This window comes from Phialemonium atrogriseum (genome assembly GCF_030411735.1).
Source record: "Phialemonium atrogriseum strain 8032-3 unplaced genomic scaffold QBC33scaffold_12, whole genome shotgun sequence".
Lineage (NCBI taxonomy): Eukaryota > Fungi > Ascomycota > Sordariomycetes > Cephalothecales > Cephalothecaceae > Phialemonium > Phialemonium atrogriseum.
Window position 1 is genome coordinate 430,955 of NW_026848149.1, and position 13,576 is coordinate 444,530.

Genomic DNA, 13,576 nt, shown 5'->3' on the forward strand with positions numbered 1-13,576 from the left:
GTATCCCATGAGGTATCCAAATTAACCAGATCGGCGTGGCATGATGATGATAATAACTTCATAACTCCTCACCTTGTTATCACCAAAGACCCGGAAAAGCTAGAAGCCAGGTAAATAATTGGGCTGCAGGTAAGCTCTGTACCTATACAGGAGGCAAATAGATATTGATTCTAGTCAGCATCTTGTATCGCTTTCAGCATATGCCGAAATGGAGCTAACTTACCTCCAGCCCGTGAAGTGCTCAAGGGAGAGAAGAAGGCTCATGCAAGACATGAGCTTGAGATATTCAGAGCCTGGAGTGGGAAGTACGTCAACGGCCTAGTAACAGGTTGACTGAGAGAGAGAGAGTGTCGATGCGTCTCTTGAACTTTGGCGATAACCATGCTTCATGAGGTTTAATAAGCGGAGGAGATACCGCGGAGTAAATCTCGGAATCTCAGGGTTTATAACCGTGAGTAGCATGCGGCTATGAGGACTTTGTGGTTCGTTATAGTAGCTGATCAGCCCACCGACCCAACGGAACTGCGGTGGGCTTATTATCCTTCCTCGCCACGATGGGCGGTCTGTCTTGCCGTCGCGTATCCATTTTGTCCTATAGAAACATGGGGTGTTTGGTCCGTGAAAAATTATAGGGAGGTTGGTGTTTCGTAGTAGAGAAGCGAGACACAGGGGTGGGTACACACTTGACAGTTGGCTAGGCTCTAGGTTCTATTACTACTGGTTTATTGCACTGTTCACATAGTCGACACGCTTAGGGCCCACAAGCATCTAACCGTACAACTGCATAGGAGAGGTTTCATACCACAGGGATCGGAGATGAAGTGAGCTACACCGCGAGTAATGGGATACAGCGAGGGAGGTGTTCTGCCTGTCATGGTTGATAGGAAAGCCGCGCGCAGCACGCTGCTGCAAACCGAAGCTGTCGTGTAATGACAATGATGTGTAATACACCGAGATAAGTCCGCTTACAATTTACTGATCTCCCCTAGATCGTCCCTGAAGGATCAAAGTACACATGTAGATAGACTAACAACCTAGCGAGTCGAGCACGACGCAGATCACAGGAGGTCAAACCAAGGCAGTGGCGTAACGTAACGCAGGCCCCTCTTGCGCTGTGACCCGACCGGGTACCCGCGTCCGGGCAGCAAACGACCCATATGGCTGGTAGGCGGACAAATCCCACTACCCGGGCCCGACGTCAAGAACCATCTAGCCGCGCTGTGGGGAAGCTCGGGGGTTACAGGCATCTCCATGGCCTTTGGTCCTCCGAGTCGAGCTTCCGGGATTGTATCCCGCTGCCTGGTCCGATGCCCCGCGAGATTCGGCTGGACGAGTCCATGCTCGTTGAAACCCGCAGTAACCTGGTGAGGGGAGGGAATTGGGATGCAAGTGGGCCCATCGTCGGTTGAACTGCTGTTGAATTTGGGAAGGGTAGACGAGAGCAGAGCACGATATTTACAGGGACAAGCTAGGTGTGACGGGATGGGAGGCTCATAGATGGGGAAGAGAGGGAAACAGCGTTTGAAGTGCTCGTGACGGGTTCTGTACTATACAGTCTGGACGTAGTCGTTAGTCGCTCCCCATCCAAGGCTGGATGCCGGTATGACTGTGAAAGTCGCCGTGTTCTGTCCTCCGACTGAGAGATGCTCCGGTTGAGGGAGACTCGACGGCGGGGGCCGTATGTTGTCAGGGTCTTGCAAGAGATGAGCGGAAGACCGCGAGCATCGCTAACCCAGCATCTGAGAGAATCCGGACCTTTGGCCTATCTGGTCTGAGCACTTGAAATGCTGCGTGGTCCTTGCCATTGGTATGTTGCATGTCCACCTCGAAAATCGAGCGTGCGACGCCGGTGGGCTCGAGTTGTTCGTCGTCGGGGCGGTCCCCTCGACGCGGCACTTGCATCCGCCGCAGCGAGCTCGGCAATAACCAAGCCGTTTGTATTATCCCGGTAGGTATGACGTACGCCGGGTGGTCTCTTTATCCGTGGATCTGGGTCTTCATTTCTTGGGCGCCGACGGGGGACCTGGAGGCGGATTTCCCGGCGGATTTGTCGGCGTCCCTCGAATCTGATTCCGAATCTCGTCGGCGAAGTACCCGAAGAAGGATCGTTTCTGGAGATTTGGGTCCTCTGCCACAACAAAAACGTCAGCGAAGTTGACATTGCAAGTATGCGGCGTTGTTTTGTACTAACCGGTTGCTTCTCCGGGGCGCAAAGGCTCGTTTGGATCTCGGCCGTGTCGGTAGTCTTCGACGGTTCGATGGATGCGACGAACGCCGTGGTGAAATCGGGGGCTTCGGAGGATCTGGACGGGCAGTCAGCATTTGGGGGGGATGGTTTCGAAACAAGAGGCGATCATCCTTACTTGGGAGACGATTGCATCCTATTGAGGAGTGTCGGGTTAGCTTGGAGAGTGTTCGACTGCAGAGACTGGAAATGCTTACCTCCAGCACGAGGATGGCTCGGATTAACATTCCCCATGGAGCCATGATGCGTGGCACTACCGTTTGATAATAATTGTGTGTTGCTGGCAACCTTGGGTTTTCGAGATTCAACTCGCCGTCGTCGACGCCACACCGTGCGTGGTCGTTCCCGATTTCCGTGATTAGTCATGTCACGGAGCTCGGCTCCGAACTACGGCGCTTGGGCGGGGATGTCAAGGGATCCAACATCACGATCCGTGGTTACTGTTCCCAAACAGATATTAATTAGCACATGCTTTGTGCGGGGCAACCGTCATGGCACAGATTGGTCCGCACTCAAATATTTGTCTTCGACAGTCCCAGGCTTTATCGCGTTCAGGCTCGTCCAGTCCGTGGCACGTAGAGAACAAACCCCTGAAAATAGCTATGAGGCGTCGAGGATAAGGGAGGCCTGGGTGAGAGATGACCATCACTTGCTGTCCGGACTTGCTCGTCTTTTTGTGAAGGATGGCTGATGGGTTCCCCTAGGTTTCCCGCGACTGGCTGCTGACCATCGCAACAGCCCACACCTGATGCCTTGACCGAGCTTGACCGAGCTTGACCAGAACCAAGGATGCATGGCAATATCCAGCAAGAGAAACTGCCCGGGACTCATCCCTGTTCTTCCGATCCCTTGACGCGCTTTCCTTCCACTTCTGGCGATTCAGCAGATGCGTAGGCCGTTAGTGGAAGCGCGAAACAGCCGGTTCGGGTATTCACGAACTGCCTTGGGGTGGCAACACACGGCACGGTTGAACCCCAAGCGGGACATAGATGGGCCTGTCAGAGACAGGCAAATTGTCCCACTGTGTCAAGACTCGGTTTCAGACCGTCGATAGAGGGCCATATGACTGTGTTCGCCCCATACGACAGCCTGATAATGGTCCTATCGGCCAGTGAGGCGGGAGGCCGGCTTGGTTTGCCGCACTCACCTGAGGGTTCGTTCCTCCCGGCGCATTGCAGCGCATTGCCTTTCCGCCCACACCACCTAACGCCACGCGCGTTGCGCCGCATAGTTGGGCGACATATCACCCGGGGCCGGGACACGTCTCTGTGCACGTCTCCCTGCATACGCATGTCTCTCTGCATCCAAACCCCCAGAAGACGATGATGTCGTCAGGCCCCGAACACGATGAAGGCGACGGAAAACGAGATCAAGTCTGTCGGCCTTACCATACTATACGAGCCCGACGAGCCCGTTGACCCAGTCGTTGAGTGAGTCGACCCTTTCTGCCTCGCCCCTTGTGGCTTACGCGCGCTCCGTCTCTGACCGACGCGTATCGCAGCATTGTCTTGGTGCACGGGATCGGGGGCCACCCGGTCAGGTCTTGGAAATGGCACAGAACCCATGACCCTCCGCCCACGGCCAAATCGGCAAAGTCGTCGGTCGGGACGGGTTCGTTTAAGAAGCTGCTGAGGATGAACAACACGCCCTTGCGACGGTCAAACTCGGATCCATTGCTCGGCCTCAAACAGGACTCGTCGGGCCGCAGCAGGAACGTCCTCCGGAAAAACTCGTTCAAGTCATCCTCGCAGTTAAAACTCAATATTGTCGACGGTGGCAGGGATCCGCCGAGGAGGAAGGACGCCGAGCTCTACTGGCCGCTGGCGCTTCTTCCGGCATCCTGTCCCGCCGCGAGAGTCCTGGTCTGGGGGTATCATACGCTTGTGGTGGACGGAAAACCTTTGCGCCTTCAGAATGACATCTTCGCGCATGCTAGGGATCTCCTGTGGGATCTGGCGAGCGCTCGGAATGCCAGTAATACTAATAACCGATCCATCATCTTCATTGCCCACTCGACTGGCGGGGTCGTTGTCAAGGAGGTGATGCAACCCACCGCTTCTCTCCCTCCCTCCCTCCCTTCCTCCCTCCCTCCCAAGCGAACTCCACCCCCCTCGATTGTTTATTCGAAGCTAACACTCATTCCCGTAGGCCCTGCGTCTAGCTGAGGCGGAAAGCGAAGGCCCGTTCAGGCAGGTGCTGCTGTCAACCTCGGCCACGATCTTCCTGGGATCACCCCATCGTAATAGCGAACATGCCCGACTCGGTGATGTTGTCAGAAGCATGGCCAACCTCACGCTTCGGGTGGACGCGGAGGACATTGTTCTCCAAGAGCTCACTGGAGCGAACAGTGTCGAACTAGAGCTTAGCCGTCGGGAGTTTGTCAGGCTGTGGAACGATTACAACTTCAAGGTCAAGACGTTTCAGGAGTCCATGGAAAGCAGTACTGCAAGGCCAGCTGCTGTAGGTGGCACACCAACCCATCGTGCCCGAGTCCGAGCTGACATTTTCAGTTCCTTCGGCGCCAAGCGAGCTTTTTCGGAAACCCCAAAGAGTCCGCCGAGACGATACAGGCAAGCCATCTTGACATGTGCAGGTTTCACTCGGCAGAGAACAGCGGGTATAGGTTGCTCATAAACACCCTCGGGAGGTATATCCGCAACGAGTCAAGCCGGGTAAGCTTTATATAGAGGTCTTCTGATGCAGGCCTACAATGAGCTGACATACTGGGTGTCATCCAGAGGAGGACGATAGATGAGAGGGAACTTGGTATAGCATTTCCGGATCCCTGGGGAAATGGAGAGTTGGATACTGACACGCTACATACAGAGTGTTTCGCTGCTTTGTCCCAGCCACAGGTCCGGACCCTCTACGAAACGCATCCGATCACCACTTACCCCGGGACGTGCCTCTGGTTGTACGATCTTCCCGAATTCCAAGCCTGGTACCGTCGCAGCACCGGAAACAGAAACAGGATCCTCTGGCTCAAAGGCCAATCTGGGTCTGGGAAGTCGGTACTTCTGAGGTCGCTTCGGCACCGGATCGAGACGCGATGGAGACCTGCTGGTGGCTCCATCATCTGGGCCAGAGCCGGAGGGCAAGACACCAGTAGCATCTTCTTCCCCGGCTCGTGCCGCCGATACAACGAACCGAACCCCAGCAGAGTCTACCGCAGCCTGCTGACCCAGCTATTTCTCCAGGATCCGCACCTCCGGAAAGCGCTGATTACCCTATACGAGAAACATCGCGATGCCCCGCACACATTTGACGACGCCCAAGTTGTCTCGTTTTTCGTGGACGATTACATCGACCAGAAGGTCGAAACGCCGACGAGGCGGACCTTCATCTTTGTCGACCTTTCCGACGACTGCGGGCCGTCTTATCTGAGAGATTTGTTGGCATCTCTGTCCCAGCTCGCGAGAAATTCAGACTTTAGTATTTGCGTTGCTAGCGGCCAGCCCCAGGGCGTGATCGCAGACGGTGCGATTAACATTCCCATGCACCCACGAAATTCCGACGACATCCTGCGGTATGTCAACCTCAACCTCGTGGCCGAGTGGGAGGAGCGGAATCGGACAGTGGTGCGGATCGGGCAGAAGGCTGGCGGAGTCTTCTTATGGGCAGAAATCGTCGTCAACATACTGAACGCGGCGATAGGGGAGGGCGCATCCCAAGATCTGATCGAGTATACTCTGGAGGAGATGCCCGAGGAGCTCCACGGCCTCTATGAATGGATGTTGGGTACGCTGAACGAGAGCGAAAAGGAGGAGGCCTTAGTCCTCTTCCAGTGGGTTATCCTGGCGGCGGAGCCGATGCGGCTCAACGACCTCCTGATCGCCGTTCGCCTCACGAAGACGTGGCCCTACGAAGAGTTCAGGCCGTACATGGCGCTGCAACACGGAACACCCTTGTCCATGAGGGACCTGAAAAAGATAAGGAACTCGGAGGTCACCTCGGACGCGCCCTACCAGTTGCACCGCTGGATCCGCAGCCGCTCGATCGGCCTCCTCGAGCTGAGGTCGGAGAGTCGCGACGGCGTCCCCAAGGAGCCATGGGGCCTTCAGATGGTGCAGGCAACGCACGACTCTGTCCGGACATTCTTCCTCTCGGGCCAGGGGTTCGCGTGCCTCGCGCCCGCGTCGTGGCCCGCGTCGTGCAAGACGGGGGAGCACATCGACCGGGCACACTACTCGCTCCTTCACGCGTGCCTCTCGTACCTCAACATGCGCGACTTTGAGCACCTCGGGCACGCCGGCGGCGGCGGCTCCGGCTCCGGCTTCGGCTCGGTGCCCGTCTCGTACGAGGAGTCCCGGCACTGGCAGCGCAGCGTGCACGACCAGCGGCGGCTGATTGTGTCCAGCTACCCGTTCCTGCAGTACGCCGTGCGCAACCTGCTCTTCCACATGCTGGCGCCGCAGCACTTCCGCTACTTCCTGCCGCAGAACGACGTCCTGCGCCTCCTGTCGGCCGACCGCTGCCGCCTGTGGCGCCGCTGGACCGCCCTGCTCGGCGTCGCCAGCCCCGCCGACCCGGACGCCGTCCTCGCCGCCCACGAGGACGCGGACCCCGCCGGCCCCGCCGCCCGCCTGCTCAGCCCCGTCTTCGGCTCCCGCTTCCGCCTGCGCCGCATCTTTCGCCGCCTGGCGAGGATGGCCGCCGCCGTGGCCGCCGAGGGCCAGACGATGCAGGGGCAGGGCGTCTTGTCGCCGCTGTTTTCCCCGGCGCCGTTGTCGGCTTCGTCGGAGAGGACCCTGTGGTCGCCGAGGTCGCCGGCGTCAAAGGGCGGCCCGCTGTCGCCGCTCTCGCCGCTGTCGAGGTCGGGCGTCAAGGGGTTGGGGAGCCAGTTTTATGTCGGGACGGCGCGGCGGGGATGGGTTGGCTGTTGAGTTGGGGCTGGCTGTGAAATATGTACAGATATCCATGGTGGTTGGTACAGGTAGGGGGGTGGATTGTATATACTGGTCTTGTATTGTGCTTCTAGGGGATGGTAGCACTGGATTATTTATAAAAAATACACTAGGTAGATACCTAACAAGTCTGCAAACTGCAAGATTGGCTTGCCTCCCCATGTTCTCGCAGTGTCTTCGCCGACATGGAACAGCAATACCTGGAACTGGCATGGGCGAAACAGGGTTAGGGTTAGGGACGGCTGGTAGCTGAACGAGACCAAGGGTCAATTGCATGTAGTCAGGGGAGAAAATGTTCTCTCTCTTCCCGGATTTGCCTATGCAGGCAATTTCGACCATCTCTCTTAATTCTACAACCGATGTAATATCCGGTGTCCGTACCTTCTGCACCGCTTGAAGATGCTTTGCCTGCCGGACATCAGGCGGTGACGCGGGGCAGAATAATTTATTCTTTGATGCTTCCCTGGGCGCCGTTTTTGGCGTCTGGAGTGTGCATCAGCGCCAATTGGACCCTCCCCGGAATGCTGTCGCCTTCCTATCGCTCTACATGTTTCGAGCTCGCAGCAACTTGCGAGTGACCCTACGTAATCAAGCGACGTCTCCCGCTTGGTTCCAGCCTAGAAGACATGTCGCCAACGTAAAGGCAGACCTCCTTCAGACCCCGACGCCGGTTGCCGAGCAGCTTCTAGCAACGAAACTCTGGCATTCGGGGCGATGGAAAAAGAGCGAAATGAAAGAGAAGCCGAAGGGCGACAAGGCAAGGGTCAATATCATCGATGAGAAGCTCTGCGGTATGCAAACTCCTTCCCGTCGTTCTCACTATCCAGCTGACACGGGCCGTTCCCGCAGACGACATCCTGAACTACATCAAGCCCTCCCTGACACGCCATGCCGGCTGCGATCTCATCGACCTCTACCCTGGCGCGGGCCTATGGAGCCGCAAGCTCCACGAGGTCCTACAGCCACGCTCGCACATCCTGATGGAGCCGGACGACAAGCTGTACGCCCCCTTCCTCGAACCCCTCCTCTCGCGGCCCAACACGACGCTGGTCCCCAAGAGCGGCATCATCTGGAAGGACCTCAACGAGGTGCTCTGCAAAACCTACCTCCCGCACCAGACGGAGCACCCCCGCCACGAAACCCCGCAGCGCAACGACACGCTCCTCGTGACGGCCAACCTCGCCTTCTTCCCCAAGAAGCGGTTCCGCGGCTTCGAGAGCGTCGCGGACCTCGTGCTGTACCAGTTCGTCAGCGCCATCCGCACGGGCTCGCTGTTCCAAAAGTACGGCCTCGTCAGGATGCTGATTTGGGCGGGCGACGACGAGAAGTACGGCCTCCTGCCGCGGGCTGTGCAGCGGCGCCGGCGGTCGGCCATGGACGCCGAGCTCAGCACCGAGTGGCTCGTCGAGTTGGCCGGCGCGGACGCCGACGAGCAGCAGGTGTGGTTCGTGCGAGACCGCGCCATCGACCAGGAGAGCGGGCGCCAGGTCCTGGACAGGATGAGGGAGCGCGGCGCCGAGATACCGCCCGGCCGCGAGACGCAGATCGTCAAGGACCTCCGCGCGTGCGGCGAGGACGCGTGGTCTGCTGCGGGCGAGAAGGCGGCCTTCTTTGAGCGGCCGTACCTTGTCGAGCTCAAGGCCATGGAGGAGGCGTTTGCGCGGAAGGAATTCGCCACCAAGACGCCCAAGTATGACCGCCTCAAATACCTGCGCTATCTGCACAACTGGTATGCCAAGCGCAGCAACAGCATCATGGATCTCCTGGCGGAGCGAGATGCCATCGCGGCTATGCCCGCGGACGCGGCCGGGGTCGAGGAGCGGAAACAGCGCGAAGTCGCATGGAACGCCAGCGTCAACGAGCTCAACCGGGCGCTGCAGCTGCAGTTCCTCCTCGCGCGCGACAACCTGCACGTCTTCCGGCAGGACCCGCCGGTGATGAGCTGGGACCGGCGGGAACTGGAGCCGCTGGTGGTCAAGAACACCGAGTTCTTTCCCAACGTGCCGTGCTCGCTGCTCGACATCCAGCCCAAGACGATGCACCCGCTCTTCCGCGAGATGGGGCCCGGCTCCAACCACAGCGGCGACGTGTTCGAGCTCGTGCTCCGAAGCCTCCTGCAGGCGCCCAAGAGCCCCGTCAGCAAGGTCCTCGAGTCCGTCTACACCGGCGCCGCGGAGGGCATCCTCCCGCACTGTCCCGGGCTGCGCGACCCGGAGGCGGGGGGTTCGGCCCTGGGCGGTTACGCTGAGGTGTCGCCGCGCGTGCTCAACGAGCGCCAGCTCGTCGAGATCCTGGAGGCGTGGATGAAGTGGCCGTTCGCACCGTCGTACGCCGAGCTGGTGGGGCGAGCCGTCGATGACCAGGACCAGTCGTCCGACGAGGAGGGCAACGTCTTGGGCTCGGTGGATTTCATGTGAGAGACTCGCGGGGGATTTGGTGTTTTTGGGGCGGGAAGGGAAGGGATCGGCGCGATCTGTCTGTATGATCTACGTTGTATGTTTGATTGATTGTACACTACAGCTTCCACCTGCGGGCTCGGCATATATAGATCTAGATCGCTCCTGAAATGATACCCGACGAGATGGTCGTCAAGAGCTGCTGAAACGCAAAAATTCCAAGAGATGGGGTTGCATCGCTTGTCCATCCTGCGATCTGTTACTGGGGTCAAACTGAGCAGGAAACGGACTTTGGTCGATCTGAATATCAGCCTTATTGCAGACACATGAAATGACGACATTTGCTGTCTTGGTCTTAAGATTTTGGCCCCCTGAGACGGGGCGGGAGCGAACCAGCGGCCCGACGCTGCGAACAATGAAGCGGGATATCGTGGCGTTTTTCGATCCTGGAAGCACGTAGACTCGGGGCTGAATAGGGGTGCCTTGAGTATGGAACACTACCACAGTACTTCCTAGGTACCCAACCGAAGCGATCCAAACCGCAATCCCACAGCGAGCGCGGTCTATAGAATGGAATTTAAACGAGTCCTAACGCCTCCATCATCAATCTTGAACAGCATCAATAGGTACAGAGTACATACGGACTCGCTCTACTCGATGTGGAGCAGCCCCTGGTAAAAGTTCGAATTGGGACCCCGCGTTATGCCAAGTCAGGCTAGACGCATCCTCGCGAGAAGGCCCTGACACGTGCTTGGCTAGATGCGCTCCATGTGGCACCTGAATTATTCCATTCCCGGTTAGAGAGATGCACATCCCTTATTCCCCTATTTTCGCTATTTTCGGTTACTTTGATTACTTTTCTGTACGCCATCGGCAGGGCTGTTAATTAGTCCGTCCCTGACTTTGCCTCCCTGCGCAATCACCCCAGGACGGGCACCTCATTGACTTTCATTCTGCCATCGCCTGCTGTCGTTCATTCCCTCTATTCCCTCCCCGCTTCCAACCCGAGTCGCCCGCCCGGCAAAGCCCTGTCCATCGTTCCTTCCATTCCTCATATCGACTAGGTAGTTCAATTGGACAAGGCGCTGTATCGGGACGGAGTAAATGCTGGTTTTCTTGGTGGAACAGACTTCTGGGAACAGCGAATCGCTGGCCGTCTGCATTCCGTCGATTCGCATTTAGGGACAATTCTTAACGCTCCAACCTAGGGGGAGAGCTCGAGGCCAGACCGACTGGTCAGGCCAGCCACTACTACATCTTGGTCCTGCGATCATCCAAGCATTGTGCACCTCGGATCACAGATCAAATGGGATCCGCGGAATCGACTTCGCCACTATCCAGCATGTTTGCTTCCGCATTCCCCCCGCGCCGCCCGTCGGCCTTCCTCCGATATCTTATACCCGCCGCATTCCTGCTGCTATGTTTCTACCAGCTATCCGGCCCGTCGAAGATAGAGACATACGTTCCAGGGCACAAACAAGCAGGAGCACAGTCACGAGTTTCCCACCCGATCGACACTCTCATCGAAACCGCCGAGACCGAGTTCTCTAACCTGCTATCCAAGGAGTCGCAGTCGCTCGGCGAAGCAGCCGCAGCCTATCGCAAACGCCGCGGCCGGCACCCGCCCCCGGGGTTCAAAGAATGGTACCAGTTTGCCACGGAACAAAACGCCGTGATGGTTGAAGATTTCTGGGACCAGATCTACCACGACCTGGAGCCGTTCTGGGCACTACCCGCTCCTCTCCTCCGCAAGGAGGCCCGGGACTTCGAGATGACGATCAATATCCGCAACGGCAACGCCACGGCAGGGAGCACCTGGTTCTGGACCAAGATCTGGCTCAACCTGATTAAGACTATCGAGCACCTCGTCCCGGATATGGATATCGCGCTGAATGCAATGGACGAGCCGCGCCTGGTCGTTCCCTGGGAGCAGGTGAACGAGTATATGGACACGGCAGCGAAGACCCGGGTGCTGACGGACGCCAAGTCTGTGGTATCCCAGTTCCAAAAGCTGCCGAAGCTGGGAGAGGATAGTGATACGCAGGAAGAGACACGGCAGAAGAACTGGGAGAAAGCGAGTAAGTGTACCCCCACTCTTATCTCGGGCACCAGGGGTCATTCTGAACAGCTGCTGACATCTAGTGCTCTACAGCGCCGTACTGGAAGATCGCTCGTCGCGGGTGTGCTCCCGACAGCCCAACACGCAAGGCCGGCATCATGACCGACTTTGACCACGTCCCACTCATCGATTCGACGCTAGCCAGTTCGCACATGCAGAACGGATACGTCTCAAACTATACAAAGTCAACCGAATTCTGCCACCAGCCCGACCTCCAGGGCCTTAACGGTATATTCGTCGAGCCGCTCTCTACCAAGGCAACAAAGGTTCTCTTCCCCATGTTCGGCGGCAGCAAGCTGGCCGTGAACAACGAGATCCTGCTCCCGGCGCCCATGTACTGGAACGAAGAAGAGCGCTTTACCGGCGGTGAGTTCCACGGCGATCCGTGGGACGAGAAGAAAGACGGGGCCGTCTGGCGCGGGGTGGCTACAGGCGGCAGGAATCGTGAGACCAACTGGCGTGCCTTCCAACGGCACCGGTTCGTTGCCATGAACAACGGTACGACGCTAGCCAGTGCCGAGCAGTGGACCGAAGTTCCCACGAACTTTGCTCTGCCAGACAGCGCGTACGGGCTCAAGTCACAGGAGAAGGGTCGGCTAGGCGAGTGGGTCGACACTTGGGCGAACGTCAGCTTTGTCGACCTGATGTGCACCCCGAAGCACGATGATCTCTCCTGCCCCTACACGGACAAGTACTTCGCGGTCGGCAAGGGCCTGAAGATGAAGACACAGTTCGCCTACAAGTACCTGCCCGACATCGACGGCAACAGCTTTAGCGGGCGCTACCTGGGCTTCCTACGCAGCACCAGCCTGCCCATCAAGGCGACCCTCTGGCGCGAATGGCACGACAGCCGACTGGTGGCGTGGAAGCACTTCGTGCCCATGGACAACCGCTACAGCGAGTGGTACGGCATCATGGAGTACTTCCTCGGCTACGGCGACGAGGCCCCCGCCCACGACGCCGCCGCCGAGCGGATCGCCTCGGCCGGGAAGGACTGGGCCGAGAAGGTCCTGAGGAAGGAGGACATGCAGGTCTATGTCCTGCGGCTCCTGCTGGAGTATGCGCGCATCTCGGATGAGAGGCGCGAGAGCATGGGCTGGGTTGAGGATCTGATGCAATCGCACCGGGGACAGTAATGGGGCTCGTTTCCTCCCTCGGACGGCGGCCAGGATCAGAACCCTCAAGTATGTGGGACTGCCTGCTCTGTCTAGGCCTGTACGAATACCAGGTGGAGGCGGTGGGATGGAAATATTTGGCACTGGAGTTGTCGGCGTTGACATTTGACGGCATTTTGCTGACGCTTCTGAACTTATTTGTCTTTCTAATTAATGGCAAATGCACCGAACCAAACACACTAACACACACATGTACCCACTCACGCACATTCGGCGTATCTTTTTTCTTGGGATATCTTTTTTGAGGATGTGTAGATATCACATGGCCGGCTCTTGGCTTTGGCGGAAGCAGGGAACGGGAGGGAAGGTGTCACGAAAGGAGATGGATGTGCCCTTGGCGCGGTTAGTTGGCACACATAACTGTCACCTGCCTTGCGCAGCTTAAACTACCTACCTAAGTAACCAATTAATCATGCTAATTCTCACTCGGAAATCTGTGCAGAATTCCAACTCTGAGGATGTTCCAACACTGGGTCCACGTTCCTGACGGCTAGCAGGGGCAGGGTACGGATCAAAGTCGGTGAGCTAGTCTAGTTAGCAACCCGCGCCTTGACTAAAATCACCATCATGAATCAGAAGCAGTTACACTCAGGGACGGAGACATGTGAACTCGCAAGGAGATTCGCCGAGCGGGAGCATTTTTGTTACCTAATAAGTGGCCGTTGTGGATAGATTCGGTTATTCGCGCTTCCCACCAGTTCGGGTCAGCCTGCCATTAGGGGTCGATTAAGGTTGGC

The 13,576-nt window shown here is 57.6% G+C and overlaps 3 protein-coding genes across 3 annotated transcripts; 2 read left to right on the forward strand and 1 right to left on the reverse strand.

Moving 5' to 3' along the window:
* Window positions 1–1,997: 1,997 nt before the first annotated feature.
* Window positions 1,998–2,487, reverse strand: QBC33DRAFT_558904 (uncharacterized protein; the record flags this gene model as incomplete). Its single annotated transcript, XM_060429921.1, has 4 exons — window positions 1,998–2,128; window positions 2,192–2,303; window positions 2,364–2,381; window positions 2,443–2,487. The coding sequence occupies 4 exons, from the start codon at window positions 2,485–2,487 to the stop codon at window positions 1,998–2,000; spliced, it is 306 nt and encodes a 101-aa protein (XP_060283638.1).
* Window positions 2,488–3,592: 1,105 nt separating this feature from the next.
* Window positions 3,593–9,566, forward strand: QBC33DRAFT_578208 (protein SERAC1; the record flags this gene model as incomplete). The annotated part of the gene is made up of 10 exons (XM_060431048.1): window positions 3,593–3,675; window positions 3,747–4,284; window positions 4,394–4,705; window positions 4,756–4,917; window positions 5,047–5,186; window positions 5,217–6,840; window positions 6,988–7,065; window positions 7,808–7,940; window positions 7,999–9,149; window positions 9,183–9,566. 10 exons carry the CDS (start codon window positions 3,593–3,595, stop codon window positions 9,564–9,566), a joined length of 4,605 nt encoding a protein of 1,534 aa, XP_060283639.1.
* Window positions 9,567–10,387: 821 nt separating this feature from the next.
* Window positions 10,388–13,271, forward strand: QBC33DRAFT_491718 (uncharacterized protein). Its single transcript, XM_060425477.1, has 2 exons — window positions 10,388–11,623; window positions 11,698–13,271. The coding sequence occupies exons 1-2, from the start codon at window positions 10,852–10,854 to the stop codon at window positions 12,798–12,800; spliced, it is 1,875 nt and encodes a 624-aa protein (XP_060283640.1). The 5' UTR covers window positions 10,388–10,851; the 3' UTR covers window positions 12,801–13,271.
* The last annotated feature ends 305 nt before the right edge of the window (window positions 13,272–13,576 follow it).